The sequence below is a fragment of the Electrona antarctica genome (genome assembly GCF_951216825.1).
Source record: "Electrona antarctica genome assembly, chromosome: 12".
Classification (NCBI taxonomy): domain Eukaryota; kingdom Metazoa; phylum Chordata; class Actinopteri; order Myctophiformes; family Myctophidae; genus Electrona; species Electrona antarctica.
Genome location: NC_136793.1, coordinates 18,649,484 through 18,666,470, shown reverse-complemented (window position 1 = coordinate 18,666,470; position 16,987 = coordinate 18,649,484). Strand labels below are relative to the sequence as shown.

Below are 16,987 nucleotides of genomic sequence, written 5' to 3'. Positions count from 1 at the left end.
TTGCTAGTGGCAAAGTGTGGAATTGCATATCTTCCTAAATTAAGCATCTTTAGTCAGCATGAACAATAGCAGCACCCTGAGTGTTATTCTGTTCCATTCAGGTCAAACACAGTCAGGGTCCCTGAATGGAACAGAATAACAATTAGTATCATTGACGACACCCATAAAGGAAGCATACAGTCCAATGTCATGCCGTGCATAGAGCTTATTGAAGCTCTATGATAATGACGTTGTACTCCAGATAATGATCACCACCAGGATGAGGATGATGACAGTGACGAGGATGAGCAGCATCTTGCAGTTCTTCCACCAGTATTTCCTCTTCACCTTCCGGGCGGTGGTCGAAAACTGCGATGCCCCGGCATGCAGCACCTCCACCCGGTGGTCCAGCTCAGAGAGCTTCTGGTTGCGATCCAGCATCTTGTCCACGTTGATGCGCACAATCTCCACCACCTCCTCCACCTGGGCCTTCGTCTGCTTCAGCCTCCGCTGGTCCCCGGGAGTGGTGGCCGTGTCGGAATCTTCTGGAACTAAGGCAGACATAGTTGTTTTTGTTGTTGTTGAAAAGGTTCTAAAGAGCAGAGCGCCTCTTTCGAAAGTTTGCGAAAGAAAAGCTGAAACAATGAAGTCAAATTAACCTTTGACCGTGTTCAACGCTATAATAATGATTAAAGATCAATTTAGGGGAAGAATATAAATACAGCCAGTGCTCTGATGTCAGAGTGACGTCGATTCTGATTGGTCAATCAAGTGGTTCTTTTGTTTGCACCGCTATGGATACAGCTGTATTTGTACAATCTTATGGGCTGGTTCTCAACTCTGGGTCCGGGGACCACCAGGGTTCCAAATGGACGCATATGGATCTGAAACTCATTGGAACAAAATGGACCTGCAAGGGTCCATTTATACACTCAGGTACCAGTAAGACGCCTAAGGGCGAGAAGCGAAATGGCGAGGTCGCGTGCACGCATCCGCCTCATTGACAGCAGACTACTGGGGGGTCAGATCAACATGGAATGAATTCTAATCTGTACTGGCCATATAAGGAGCATATCTTGAGTGTACAGGGTTTGATGATGTCAGATCAACATATGGAATGTCAGAACAGGTATATGGAGATCTAAGGGTGGTAGCGGGGACATTCTCTTGAGTGTACAGGGTTTGATGAGGGCCCAGGTAGGGCCGGGCCTTAATTTTCGGGCCTGTTGAGAACTCTAATTTTCGCCGGCTGCCGGGCGCGACTGCACTAATTACTTTGGGGCAGGCCCGTCTAGAGTTTGAATGGACTCAGGTAACCGCCTGTAGCCTGTAGAGATCAGAATGAACTGAGAGAAAGTCTGTGGAAACAGGAGCAGACTGTGGAACAGGCCAGGCTGAAGATACACACATTGTTTAAAGAAAAGGAGGCTTTGTATGAAAAACTCCTATCTGCACAGCAGAAGAGCACTGACATGAAGAAAGAGATGAAGACAACAGAATTGAAGCACTTCCAATCACGGAGCAAGAGGGTGGAGTCTACCACAGCGAAAGTATTGAGGGAGCGGCTTGACCTGCTAGAAGGTTTGTGGAAACAGAAAGTGGAGCAATATACAGAGGTTAACGATGTGCAACACCAGCTGAACTGCATCATGAGAGAATGGAAAGAGCAAGAGACTATTTGGACCAATAAAGAAATGTTGTGGGCTGAGATTTTATGATCTACTCCCTGAATTTCATGTAGCCATTAAAAAATAAAAAGAATACAAAACAAATAAAGTCAAATAATCTTGGCAATGCATGTCAGAGAGTGAATAATGCCTTAAAGTAGCATTCAGTGATTTAGGTGATTTGGAAAACCCCCCGGTCCACCCCAGTAACAAGATGTGCACATGCACGCACTACAGTGGGGTGAAAAGCAACAGGCGAACAGCTGAGCACACACACCAAGGACCGCCCCCGCTCAATCATGATTGGCGGAAGGCCCCTCTCTATCCTGATTGTATTAAGGCTTTGCCACCTAGCCAAAAACAAAACCTAAGGTTTTTTGACCCCCAGGGGTTAACTGGGGACAGGGAGGAACTTCTTATATGGTCAGCACACTCTATAGTAGGGAGGAATATCACAACAAAACAAAAACAATGTGATATTTGAATTAAGTGAAATCACTGAATATACCTTTAAATTAGGCATTATTCAGAATCAGCTTTATTTTGTCACATCAGTTTTACAAGTAAAAAAGTGCATATTCCCATCGTGTCATTTTCCAAGAAACAAAGAAAGGGAAGAAGAGAGAGAGGGGGTGGGGGAAAGATGAAAGTTTAAGCGCTTATACCACAAAAAGTAAGATATTTAGAAGCTAGCGTTGTGATAAGTGTTGACTTATGCCGATATAATGTGAAACAGCACTATGTTACGTCAGTTCAATAAATGCCAGCATTAGACCAGCACGTTGTCGTCTTGAGCTCTCATTGTTGTCTCCACCAGGCCGAAGGCATGGGGAGAGAGTATGTTTTGCACTCCGTCCGTGTGTGTGTCCGTCCGTCCGTCCGTGTGTGTGTCCGTCCGTCCGTCCGTCCTTCCGTCCGTCCGTTACCAGCTAATCTCCGGCACCGTTAACCCGGTCGATGCCAAACTTTGCACACACACTCCCTGGATGCCAACGATGAACCTCTGCCCCTCATTTTCCAGAACGGCCTGTTATAGCGCCACCATGAGGCAGCTTTTCACATTGTTTACCTAAAACTGCACCGATCTACGTGAAACGTTGCATGCACACTCCCTAGAGGCCAAGGACAAACCTTTGACCTGCATTTTCCACATCTGCCTTTTATAGCGCCACCAGGAGGCCGAATTTTGTAAAACACATTTTTGGATATTACTCCTCCAGATTCTGTCCAAAAATCTCACAAATCGTTACACAGTATCTCTATGGTCATGTGCTCAAGTCGGATCTGTCCGATATTTCATATTCCATCCTAATTGGCTATAATTGGCTTTCACAGTTTGCAAGATTGCCCCGTTTTGAACAAAAGCCTCAAATCATGAACGCAGCATGCAATTTACGTCAAATCTTTCACACATTTTCTTACTAGGCTGAGGAATATATCCCACCCTTTTCACATTGGCCTGTTATAGCGCCACCAACAGGTTGATTTTTGCAAAACACATTTTTGGAACAAAATGCCTCAAATCATCCAATTGCCATCAAAGGCAAACATATTACTTATTTATATTACTCCTAAACATTTTGCCAAACATCTCACACAGTCCTATCCTCCTGGTGGAGACCTGTGCCCAGAAGGGCACTTTTTCTAGTTACTTCTATTATAAGTACAGCCAGCACAACATAACATGGTGTCAGAAGACGTGATTCATGAAAGATACAGTCTGTGAGACGTAGTGATAATTTCACTTCACATGACGGATGAGGAGTTAAATAACTTAAATGAGTACAGTAAAGTCAAAGAAAAACTGGATTCACACTTTGTAGTCCGCAGAAATGTGATTTTTGAAAGAGCTAAATTCAACCAGAGACAATCTGTGGAGAGCTTTATCACAGCACTACATTGTCTATCAGAGCACTGTGGTTATGGACAGCTGCATGACGAGATGATACGGGACAGAATAGTTGTAGGCTTGAGGGACAAGAGAATGTCTGAGCAACTTCAAATGGATCCTGAACTAACTCTGGTGAAAGCTGTCACTCGTGTCCACCAAAGTGAAAAGCAGAAGGAAATGCTTAAGAGCAACTTCAAGGCAGAGGCCACAGGAGCCATTATGGACAGTGTTCACATGCAACAGCGCCCATTCCACAAAGAGAGAAATGATAAGCAGCAGAATAAAAGCAGAATGAAATTCCAGAAGAAATATGTGCACCCTCAGTCGCAGGCACAGGGGGACACACACTGGTGCAAGTGGTGTGGGAGGACACCACAACATAGCAAACAGCAGTGCCCAGCCAAAGATGCAGTCTGCAACACATGCAAGAAAAAAGGACATTATGCAAAAGTGTGTAGGTCTGGGGCAGTCAGAGAGGTCCATGCCACCAGTGAAGAGGACACAGAGATTGCATTCTTGGGATCGGTCAGTGCACAGGAAACGGAGGAAGCATGGAGAGTGAAAGTTAAAGTGAATGACCATGAATCAGAATTCAGAATCGATACAGGTGCTAATGTAACCGCTATACCAGAATCTGTGTACCAAGCACATGGACAGTTTCCAGAGCTGATTAAATCAGACAGAGCCCTTTATGGAGCTGGAAGGAAGGGTGGACACCACACCATATCACTGGACTCCACCAACACAGTGAAAGAACAGTTCCCTAAGCTTTTTACAGGTTTAGGCAAACTAGAGGGGGAGTATAAAATAGAGCTCAACCCTGATGCTAAACAGTTTGCTCTGACAACTCCAAGGAGAGTCCCATTATCACTCATTCCCAAAGTGAAGCAAGAGCTAGCACGAATGGAAGAGATGGGGGTGATCACCAGGATCAAACAACCTACTGATTGGTGCGCTGGTATGGTCACCGTTCCTAAACCTAACCAGCAGGAGGTGCGGATCTGTGTCGACTTAACAAAACTGAATGACTCATTGAAGAGAGAGAGACATATGCTACCCGCAGTTGAACACACACTGGGACAGTTGGAGGGGGCAAAAGTGTTTTCCAAACTCTACGCAAATTCCGGGTTTTGGCAAATTCCCTTAGCTAAGGAGTCTGCACTGCTCACAACATTTATAACACCATTTAGCAGATTCTGCTTTAATCGGCTGTGCTTTGGAATCTCATCAGCGCCCGAGCACTTCCAAAAGAGAATGTCACAGATCCTGGAAGGCTTAGAGGGGGTCTTATGCCAGATGGACGACATACTTGTGTATGCACAAACACAAGCATGACACCTATCTACACGCAGTCCTCACAAGGCTGGAAGCAGCAGGTGTCACACTGAAAACGGAAAAGTGTGTATTCTCACGTCTGTTCGCATTCAGAGACTGATATTCCATCTCCCATGTTGCAGGTAAAAACATAGCTACTGCTGATGTCCTGTCTAGAGCACCCGTAGGGAGTGTAAGCAACACACAGCAGGAGAGAGAGCTGGACATGTATGTACACATGGTGATGTCTAGCCTGCCAGCAACAGACAGGAGGCTAGAGGAGATTAAGAAACACCAGGAGAGTGATGACGTGCTCAGAGAAGTGAGAAAGTACTGCACTGAGGGGTGGCCAGACAGATTCTCATTAGACAGAGCACAATGGACTATTACTGAAGGGTAGTAGACTAGTCATACCAAAGTCACTGCGAACAGACATACAACAGAAATTGCATGTAGGACACCAGGGCATAACAAAGTGGCGAGCACGAGCCAAACAATCAGTCTGGTGGCCTGGATTGAGCATGCAGCTACAGAAGTTGGTGGAGAACTGTGACACTTGTGCAAAGGAGAGGGTCAACTTCAAGGAGACTCTACTGCCAACCGAGTTTCCAGACAGGCCATGGGCTACACTGGGAACTGATTTGTTTGAGTGGAAGAGCAACCATTACTTGTTAGTGGTAGATTACATTTCTCGCTACATAGAGATTGCTAAACTCACTTCAACAACATCAGTAGCAGTCATTGAACACCTCAAATCCATCTTTTCCAAGTGGGGTTGTCCCCTTATTCTGAGATCTGATGGGGGTCCTCAGTACTCTTCGGATAACTTTAAACAGTTTGCAGCTAAATGGGGATTCACTCACATCACCTCTAGTCCCAGATTTCCACAAAGTAATGGAGAGGCAGAGCGTGCTGTGAGGACGATCAAGTATCTCCTGGCCAAAGCGTATGACCCATACATGGCCCTGCTGGCTTACAGAGCCACGCCATTAGCCAATGGGTACAGTCCAGCAGAACTGCTCATGGGCAGGAGGATTAGAACTACTGTTCCTGTCATCCCATCCTCCCTTGATCCGAAATGGGCAGACATCCCAAAACTGAAGGAAGGAGAAGAAGAACAGACAGAGACAGTGGAAAGATTTCAACAGAAGACAGAGCACATGATCTGACAGATCTACATCAAGGTGATCATGTGTGGGTCACAGACACTATAAAGTAAAAGGGACAGTGTTGACGAGATCCGACATGCCACGATCCTACATCATCGAGACGCCCAGGGGACTCCTTCGCCGGAATCGCAGTCACGTTGTCAGCACACCTGTGGGTCCAGCCAGACCGGCTGATCTTCCAGACATCACTCCGCCAGCGATCGACCTACCAGACAGCGATGCAGAGACACAACAACCAGCAGAGCAGAGCCATTTTCAGTCCTGGGGCTGGAAGACGCTATCCGGCGAGAGAGAGAAGACCACCGAGGTACCTGAAGGACTTTAATGTTAAATAGCAGGTACTCTAGTTAGTCTGAGTGATTATTGGTGAAGAATAATCCCCACACTCAGCTGAAGGTTTGGGTAATCTACCCCATCTTCATAGATAGGTGAAGATAGTTTAGGCTGGTTGATTTTCTATTTCTATGTGTTTTTTCGATTTTTTTCGAAAAAAGATAATGTCATAGTTGTTACATTTGGAAAAAGTAAAAGACAGACAAAGTGAATTGATATTGTTTGATTTAACCTGACTGGGGGGGAATGTGTATTGGGAAAAAAAGTTAAGTAAAAACAAACATTTCCATTTATTGTTTATACTCAGAAAGGGGGATGTTGTGATATGAGGTTTTGTGTTGACTGATGCAGCACCGCCGCCTATTGGATATAATGTGAAACAGCACTATGTTACGTCAGTTCAATAAATGCCAGCATTAGACCAGCACGTTGTCGTCTCTCATTGTTACTTCTATTATAACTTATAAGTACAGCCAGCATAACATAACAAGTTTCACAAACGGCACAGCCGTAGGGTCTCTCTTAGGTTGATACACTTTAAGAAAGTACACCCAATCGCTACTCGTTATGGGTATAAAAGACACCTGTCAAATGAATCAATCTCTTTCATTCCAACCTCTCCACCACCATGGGCAAGACCAAATAACTTTCAAAGGACATCAGGGACAAGATTGTAGACCTGCACAAGACTGGAATGGGCTACAACACCTATAGCAAGAAGCTTGGTGAGAAGGAGACAACTGTTGGTTCAATTATTAGAAAATTGAATAAATACAAAATAACTATCAATCACCCTCTGCCTGGAGCTCCATGCAAGATCCCATCTCGTGGGATGGAGAAGGGTGTGGGATCCCCAACTACACGGGAGGAGCTTGTTAATGATCTCAAGGCAGCTGGGACCACAGTCACCAAGAAAACCATTGGTAACACACTTTGCTGTAACAGATTGAAATCCTGCAGTGCCCACAATGTCCCCCTGCTCAATGTACAGGCCCATCTGAAGTTGAAGAATGAACACCTAAATGATTCAGTATGAAGGCTTGGGAGAGGGTGATGAGGACAGATGAGAGACCAAAAACTCTTTGGCATCAACTCTACTCGTCGTGTTTGGAGGGAGAGACATGCTGAATACAAAGTTTACAAACTCAAGAACACCATCCCCACACCATCCCCACCATCAAGCACGGAGGTGGAAACATTATGCTTTAGGGCCGTTTCTCTGCTAATGCTACAGGACGACTTCACCGCATTGAGGGGCCGATGGACGGAGCTTGCCTAAATGAAGATACCAGCAAATGAAGTCCAGCTGTCATTCCGGGCCCCTTTACCCGGAGAGAAAGACGCCCGGGTGCAGCTCGTGAAAAAGTGGAGATATTTGACTAAAATACAAGTTTTGTGCCAGAACTTTCACATGGATATGAAAGTAGAGGACAATATCTCACAGTTCTCACTCCACGTCTTTGGAATTATTTAATGGGTGAGTAGTAGTGAGTAGTACAAACGGAGCATTTATCACGCGCATGCTGTGCCGCAACCAGAAATGAACTAGGGTGTTCTATGGCTCCTGTATGTGGAATACTGTGCCTGTAACAACGGAGACATTCTAGGGATAACTCTGAGTGTACAAATGGAACCAAAATGGACACTTAAACGACCATTTGTACACTCTCAGAGTTACAGACCTGTTATGGTCATTCAAGGCTAGCTCTTTAATTGTTTCTGGTAATATTTTGTATGGCAAAAATGTAACACACACACACACACACACACACACACACACACACACACACACACACAGCTGAGAATGGGTTCTCTCTCCTGATTGGATGAAATTGATGAGCTGGAGAGACGGGCCAGAGACCACAATTTTAACTAAAACGGTTTTTAGTTTTGACAGAATTAGTATCTGAATCAGTTTCCCCCTCACGTCAGAAGAACTGTTTGAAATACTGCTGTTTGTTGTTGCGCTGTCTGTGACTGATAAGTTTAACCATAGCTGATAGTGATAACTGATTGTACACAGCCACCATGTTTGTCTGCAGCGCATGTTTATTCTCTGTTTCACCACCTGGGGGCGCCATGGTCTTTCTGTTGCACTCCTCGCTGAACTGATCATCAGTAAAAATGCTTCACCTGTCGGAGCTTATAATTAAACTAGCATCCAACAGCATATCTAACCCGGCCACTGCTATGAATGTATGTAGAATGCATGCGTGATTAAATTATTTAATAGCCTACAATATAATTAGTGCAGTGTTCATCATAACCTTTACACCTGGGAAAAACTTAATCCATTCTCTTTGGATCAAATAGTAATCTCAGCAAGGCAGATGGCTTAATTCTTGGTTAGAGTGCATGGGTGACAATATTATATTATCACACGAAAAGATGAAATTACCTACCTAGGTTCCATCCTGGAGGCAGATCTTTCCAGTGATGAAATGGCTACCAATGTAATCAAAAAGGTCAACCAAAGAACACGATTCCTGTAGGATCTTCTCACTGGTCAATAGAAACACCTTAGTTGAAGACCCTAACAGGAGCCCTCGTGCAAGGTTTATTTGACTATGCATGCACCTCTTATTACCACAGCACCTCAAAAGCCCTTAAAACAAGGCTCCAGACTTCCCAAAACAAACTGGTCAGGCTACTTGGCTTCACTCCCCGAACCCACCTCACCCCTGCCCACTTTGACAGGCTGTAATGGCACAGTGTCTAAATACTTCCTTAATGTCAACGAAGTTCACACCCACAACACCAGAAGGGAGTTCAACAAAATGTGCAACCCAGATTTGGCACAAACAAGGGACTAAATTAATTTCGCTCCTATGCCACCAAAATGTGGAACACCCTACCAACAGCCATTAAGACATTCAAATCCCCTGACTTCTTCAAAACCGCTCTCTTTTTATGACAAAAAAATTAAACATCAAACATGTAACGCCATTGACATTGAAGGGAATATTTACGTCATATGTAAACGAGCAAATCAGCTAACCAATCACAGGCAACAGGCATTCTGATTGGCCAGTATGGGATGATGCATCACAGGCAACAGGCATTCTGATTGGCCAGTATGGGATGATGCATGATGTATAAGAGCTGATAATTCCACTAAATATGACGTAAATTAAACATCTGAAACTGTGCTGGGACTGAAACTGACTGAAACTGAGCTACGATGACAAGAGCGCCCCTCATTTCACACGGGTGTGATTTTTATATAGAAGTGTATATTTGTACGTCTCTAAATGTTCTAATAATGAATTGAAAATGGTGGACCATGTTGTAAATAAGTGTAATGCTTTATCAGTGTGTCGTCCACAGTAACTCTACACTCTACAGTCTTTGTATTGAGTTGTGCTTTCATGTACCCATTCTGCAAAATGTTATTAAATACTTTTAAATTATTAAATACGATCAATCAATCAAGAGTGTACACTACTCTTCCTGTATAGAGGGTATGCGCATGCATAAAGTGAATGGAAAATCGAGTGGCAAAGTGACAGGCAAAGTGAGTTTAACATTGTTTAATGCCGTTTAATGCAATTAGATATGACTTTTCTGTTTGTATGTATGGGCTGTCAAGGCCAGAACGTAGTTTTTAGCCACTCAGTAGGCATTCCTGCATAACTTCCTGGTTTGATGATGATGTCACACGCATACAATGCGTGTCTTGATACCGGAAGGTCGCCAGTTCGAATCAGCGGTCCAACACGTTAAAATTACCACCGCTGAAGTGCCCTTGAACAAGGCATTGAACCACTACGATGAAATGTGTTCTATGAGCAGGGCCTGGCTGGAAACAAGTTCTTGAGCTTAGCCCAGATACCCTGGGTAAATATAGTAATCATTTCATTTCATTTCATACCCTCTATAGGCCAGTGATGATTATCAACCTTTTTATATTTCAATGATAACCTTTTCTTGTTAATTCTATCTGGGACATCAATATCTAGGCTATGTGAACATGTCTTCCATCCATCCATCCATCCAGTTGTTTCCATTTGTACTCTGTCAGAGTTAAATTGTCACTGAGGGTTTTCCTGTGTTGCTGTCTGTGACTGTGTAGCTGACCTTGGCAAGTCTTGTCCCTCCTGGTAGACATAAGGGGTCAGAGGTCAAACCTTTAGACTCTTTATGTTGAAATGTCACCTTTATCACCATGCCACCTGCAATGTCCCCTGCAGCTCCTGTAGAGAAGGAGCTTGGTGACAAAAAGCTCCTTCTCTCTGTGCCCAACACACCAGAGGTCTCACAGCAAAACCCTTAAAGGACGACTTCACCAATTTCCAACCTATCTTCATATAACTGGCCCTCACCAATGCTCATTATACAGTAATATGGTACCAGTTTTGTCTACTCAGTCTGTGTCTCAGAGGAGGTCTGTGGACAGTTCAGAAACCTGCCTACCAGTGACATCATCGATGGGAATCCAAGCTAATATAAACTGCAGGCTTTCTAGTCATAGGAAAGTTAGCATGCTAAAAGTGAGAGGTGCCTTTGAGTTGGTCTGCACCCATTATCAACTACAATACTACATGACATCATAGTAATTGTTGAGTATGTTTTGCACTCTGTCCTGGTCGATGCCAAACTGTGCACACACACTCCCTGGATGCCAACTATGAACCTCTGCCCAAATATTCCAGAACAGCATGTTATAGCGCCACCATGAGGCAGATTTTTGCAAAACAAATTTCTTTATATTAGTCATACAGATTTTGTCCATACATGACGCAAATCGGTACACACTATCTGTCATGTGTCATAGTCATGTGATCAACACGGATCCACTAGGCCGAGGATGAAATGCCACTTGAAAATGTTCATACAGCCGACTGATCTGTGTGGAACTTTGCATGCACACACCCTAGAGGCCTAGGAAAAACCTCCTGTAAAACATTTTTTTTTTTAGAACTCCTTCAGATTCTGTCCAAACTCCTCCAAATCGGTACACAGTATCTCTCTAGTCAGAGTATCTCTATTGATTGGCTTCCGAAGTTTGCAGGATTGGCCCATTTTGAATAAAATGCCTCAAAATCATGAACGCAGAGTGCATTATTTTTTAAAGATTAGTTTTTTTTGGCTTTTTGCCTTTATTGATAGTTATTAGTGAAGACATACAGGAAAGTGGGAGTGAGAAGGGGAGAGACACGCAGCAAAGGTCATCATGAACGGGACTCGAACACGCAACACTCTGTCAGGCCAGAGCCTATATGTGGCATGCGCCTGGACAACTAGGCCAGCGGCTGCCCACGCAGAGTGCAATTTGAGGGACATTTTGCACACACATTCCTACTAGTGTAGGCTATAGGATGCTGCCTTGCTGCTTGCCTATCAGGCCTGGCTCTTTAGCCGACTTGTAACGTACAGTTTGTGCTTTTCGGATACATAGGTCCCGGGTTTGCCTCCTGGTCGAGGCTACACTAAGAATGTGCATGCTAGGAATTGAGGCATTTTTTAAACAAAATGCCTCAAATGGATAATGCCTAATACTATAGGTATTGCTTTTTATTCAATAACAGTTGTGCTAGTTTGGTCTTCAAATTGGTTTAAAGTTTTACAGAACAGCATGTTCCATTCCATTTTCCACGTTCCGTACCCACTGTAGTACCTCTGCATACCCCTAAGGGTCCACATATCCCCATTTGAGAAACACTGCTGTATATGGTTGGACCCAGTTCTTTCATTCACAGATAAGCTTACATGGTATTGCACCATTCTACTGTCTGTCGGGCACTCTAGACAACAGGAGAGCTCCCCCGGGGCCCACGAGATAATAAGAGAGGCCCCCAGGGGGCCCAGGGACAATAGTATAGGCCCCAGGGAAGTGGCTAGCAGGTGACAGGAAATGTCATGTCCACTGGTCATTTTGTTATATCTAAAATGATGCAAGTGTCCTTATGAGAACTTGAAACAAAGAGGATGGTACACAGTCAACTCCTGAGTGTTATTTTACTTTGAGAGTATACAAATGGAACCAAATGGACCCTTTTGAGACGTGTGTGCGTGCGTGTGCGTGTGCGTGTGCGTGCGTGTGTGTGTGTGTACACGCAAGCAATCTTGAGTCCCTGGAATTAAATATTTCCAGAAGGGTGTCCGCAGACAGATACACTTTCATTTGAGGGTCCTTGACTTGACATGAAAATGTTTGAGAACCACTATTTTAAGCAACTTTAGAAAGCAATCCCAAATAAGCAACTTCATTTTAGAAACAACAAGCCCCACTCCAAAAAACAGGGGGTCCTTTTATGTGTATCTGTATGCATTTGTTGATGTGACTGTTGAAAAATAAATTATGCATCTCAAGGGGTTTATGCTCTAATAACAAAATTTAAAGAAACAAAAGTAAGGAAACACTGGCGGCAATGTGTTTTTAACCGTTTGTCTGTGTCCCTTTTGTGCCTATGGAGATCTCTGTATCTGTGTGTCTGCCTGTGTCTGAAGAGTGAAAACTGACTGTGAAATGTGGTTAAGTAATCAAAAGGCAGGTGTGGGGTTGCCATGGCAATCAATTGGCTGAGGCAGAGGCTGGGAATTCTACAGGTGAGGGGACTTAGGCTCATTAGGTGCACTGACAATGACCAGAGCCTTTTGTGGCGGTTCTGGACAACCATGCATCTGACCGACTCAAGGCCGGGCACTGTACTCCCTGTGGTGGTGTGGAACGTGTGTGTCAAATATGTATATCGGTGGGGTGAACGGTTCTCGAGTTACGTGGATTACAGAGGTGTACACACACACACACACACACACACACACACACACACACACACACACACACACACACACACACACACACACACACACACACACACACACACACACTCACACACACACACACACACACACACACATACAGGTTTTTCTTTGACCTCTAGGGAGTGCAAAGTTTTACACAATCGGTGCAGTTATACTGTAGGTAAAAACATGAATGGGCCAGTTATCAAGTGGCATTTCTTCTTGGGAATGTGCATGCAGAATCTCCCTCAAATTGCACTCTGCGTTCATGATTTGAGGCATTTTGTTCAAAACTGACCAATCCTGCGAACTTTGGAAGCCAATGGGATGGAATATGGGGAAGCAGACGATTTGATTATGATTGACTATGATGACTATGATTGACATGACTACTGATTTGCGTGATGTATGTGTGGTATTGTTTTTATATGGGGAAAAAATAGAGTCCGCAACACTGGTATGAAAACTCAGCTCCACTGTTTATTTGACTCTGTTCTGAGTTTTCATACCAGTGTTGCGGACTCTATTTTTTCCTCTTGTACTGCCTTTTGCCCAGCACCTGGGCTAGAGTGGAGGTGCATGCTCTATTATCTTTATTGTTTTTATATGGACCTATTGTGTCTAAAATCAAGTTTATTTTTAAGAACCGAATAGATTTTAAATAATATATTCTGCTATTTGAGTCCTTTTTTCTGTTACCCTGTCAGAACAACTCAGCATCTTTTCCTAAAATTATTTTGGGTGTATTTGGAAGAAGATTGTTTCATGTTGAGCCTCCTGTTTTGTTTTTAACTTTCTTTATACGTATATAACATAGCAACAACAAAATGTTGACTATAGTAACTGTGGGTCAAAATGGTGGTAATCAATTTGCTTCACCCAAATCATTATGTGGCAGATCAGAGTGAGACTTAATTGCACAGTCATTATGCTAAATGTTTGCTAACTGCAATTATGTCAAACCGCAGACATCTACATATATAACTGTAGTCACTTCTTGACTTTAAACAGCATTTTGTCATCATGATCTCAATAAATACTGCAACTGTACGCTTAAAGGTCAGCCGACTCAGGCCTGCTGAGCCTCTGGATTCAGTCATCGTGAAGAAATGTAGATTTATTTTCGATCGTGGTACGTTCTGGGTTCAGCTCAAGTGGAGCACAGGTTTCCAGCAGGTCAGGAACGTTTGTGATGTTTGGACAAAATCTTTAGATGTGAATCTTAACCAACCACCATATAATTTAGGTGCGCTCCGGTGCGGTATTTCCGAACGCGCCAATAAAAAATCACACAGATCCGTCTTAATCACATGACTATAAAGATTTGTGATATTCGGATAAAATCTGAAGGACTAGTATAAAATATGTGTTTCACATAAGTCGGCCTCCTGGTGGCGCTATAAAAGGGAGATTTAAAAAATGCAGGCCAGATTTCCTTGGTCTCTAGGGAGTGTGCATAGAAACCTTTACAGATGTGTGCAGTTATAAGTAAAGACGCGGTGCCTATATCGCTATCGCTACCATGAGGCCGATTCGATTTTTGTCGAAGGCATGGGGAGAATATATTTTGCACTTTGTCCTTCCGTGCGTCCGTGTGTGTGTGTGTGTGTCCGTCTGTGGTCTGTGGAATCTCTGGCACCGTTGGCTTGATCGCAGCCAAACTTTGCACACACACTCCCTGGATGCCAGAGCTGAACCTCTGCCCCACATTTTTCACATGAGCCTGCCCTGTTATAGCGCCACCAGGAGGCAGATTTTTGCAAAACATGTGTTTTGACAGTGCACCTACAAATGTTGTCCAAACATCATGCACGTACACAGTCTCTCTATAACCATTAAACAAAACAATTCTTTCAGATTTTTCATACTCCATCCTGATTGGCTAAGATTGACTTCCAGTGCTCCGTTTTGAACAAAATGCCGCAAATCATGAACACATCTTGTGAATCCCTTGACATTTTTCCCACACATTCCCACTAGACCAAGGAAGAAATGCCACTTGAATATTCTCAAATCAGCCTCATGGTGATGCTATAACTGGCCTATTCGTGTTTTTACCTAACTGCACTGATCCGTCTAAAACTGTATGCACACTCCCTAGAGGCCTAGCAAAAACCTTTACCCTGTATTTTTCACATCTACTTTTTATAGCGCTACCAGGAGGCCGACTAATGTAAATCACTTTTTTAAAATTACTAATATTTTATCCAGATTTCACACTAATCGGTATAATCTCTATAGTCTTGTGATCAAGGTCTGTTTGATTTTTCATATTCTATCCTGATTGGCTAAGATTGGCTTCCAAAGTTTTCAGGAGTGGCCCGTTTTGTACAAAATGGCGCAAATCATGAACGCAGCGGCCGATTGAGGTGAAACTGCACTCATATTCCCACTAGGATGAGGAAGAAATGCCACTCAAAAAACGCTCCTATCCTGGTGGAGACCTGTGTCCCGAGGGGCACTTTTTCTAGTTTTTTTTCCTTCCCCTGCCTGGGAATGTCTGTCATGCAAAATGTCACGGAAATCACACGCTGTGTTCATGATTTGAGCCATTTTGTTCAACACGGACCAATCCTGCAGACTTTGGAAGGCAATCTTAGCCAATTGGGATGGAATATGGACAATCGGACAGATCTGTGTTGATCACAACTATAGAGATGGTGTGTACCGATTTGAGTGATGTATGGATAAAATCTGTACAATTTAGGCATTTAGCAGACGCTCTTAATCCAGAGCGATTTACAGTAAACAAGAACAACACATTACTGTAGGAGTAATTGGCCTCATGGTGGCGCTATAATATGCTGTTCTGGAACATTTGGGGGCAGAGGTTCGGAATTGGCATCAAGGGAGTGTGTGCAGTTTTCCAGTGACCGGGCCAAGGGTGCCGGAGATTAGCTGGTCGCAGACAGATGGACAGACACATGGACACACGGACAGACGGTCAGACTCTCCCCATGCCTTTGGCCTGGTGGAGACAATTAACCACTTAAGCCCCATACAAATTCATAATACTTCGCGATACAGCACTTTCTGAGTTTGTCGATCAGCTATTTTAGGTGTGCAAGATTGGCATGCGTAAACATTACCTTTAAAAGTCTATCATTCTAAATCTAAACCTCTGTTTTTTGTTTTGTTTTCTCACATGAAACAAACATTTGTGTTGTTGTGAGGACCAGGAAATGGTCAGCACACACACACACACACACACACACAGTCAGACACGCATGCACGTGCACACACACACACACACACACACACACACACACACACACACACACACACACACACACACACACACACACACACACACACACACACACACACACACACACACACAGTTTCCTGTCAGCACTGATGATACATGATCTGAGACAGCCCTGGATCTGAGTAATGACGCTAACGCAAAAGGTTATTAAATCAGCTGAACTTAGTGTTTGGCCAACAAAACTGCTCAGTTTTCGTACACACATCAAAAGCTTGCGATGTTACAGTATGGCCACAGTCCAGATAGAAAGTGTATCACCTGGCCATACATATAGTATCCTCTTTTAGCCTGCAGGCATCTGGTTTCCTGACTAACCCTCTTTAACTCAAATTGGGGCATAATACTGTATGCCAGTTCTTGTTTTGTTGTTAGAGATGTGAATCTATAAGAGCGGTGGAGAGACCATACACAAGTCTCCATGTCTATAAGAGCAGGGAGAGACCATACACAAGTCTCCATGTCTATAAGAGCAGGGAGAGACCATACACAAGTCTCCATGTCTATAAGAGCAGGGAGAGACCATACACAAGTCTCCATGTCTATAAGAGCAGGGAGAGACCATACACAAGTCTCCATGTCTATAAGAGCAGGGAGAGACCATACACAAGTCTCCATGTCTATA

General features: G+C 43.8%; 1 protein-coding gene across 1 annotated transcript; it reads right to left on the bottom strand.

Moving 5' to 3' along the window:
- Positions 1–216: 216 nt before the first annotated feature.
- Positions 217–543, bottom strand: LOC306934319 (vesicle-associated membrane protein 3-like; the record flags this gene model as incomplete). The annotated part of the gene is made up of 1 exon (XM_079516890.1): positions 217–543. One exon carries the CDS (start codon positions 541–543, stop codon positions 217–219), a length of 327 nt encoding a protein of 108 aa, XP_079373016.1.
- Positions 544–16,987: the final 16,444 nt, after the last annotated feature.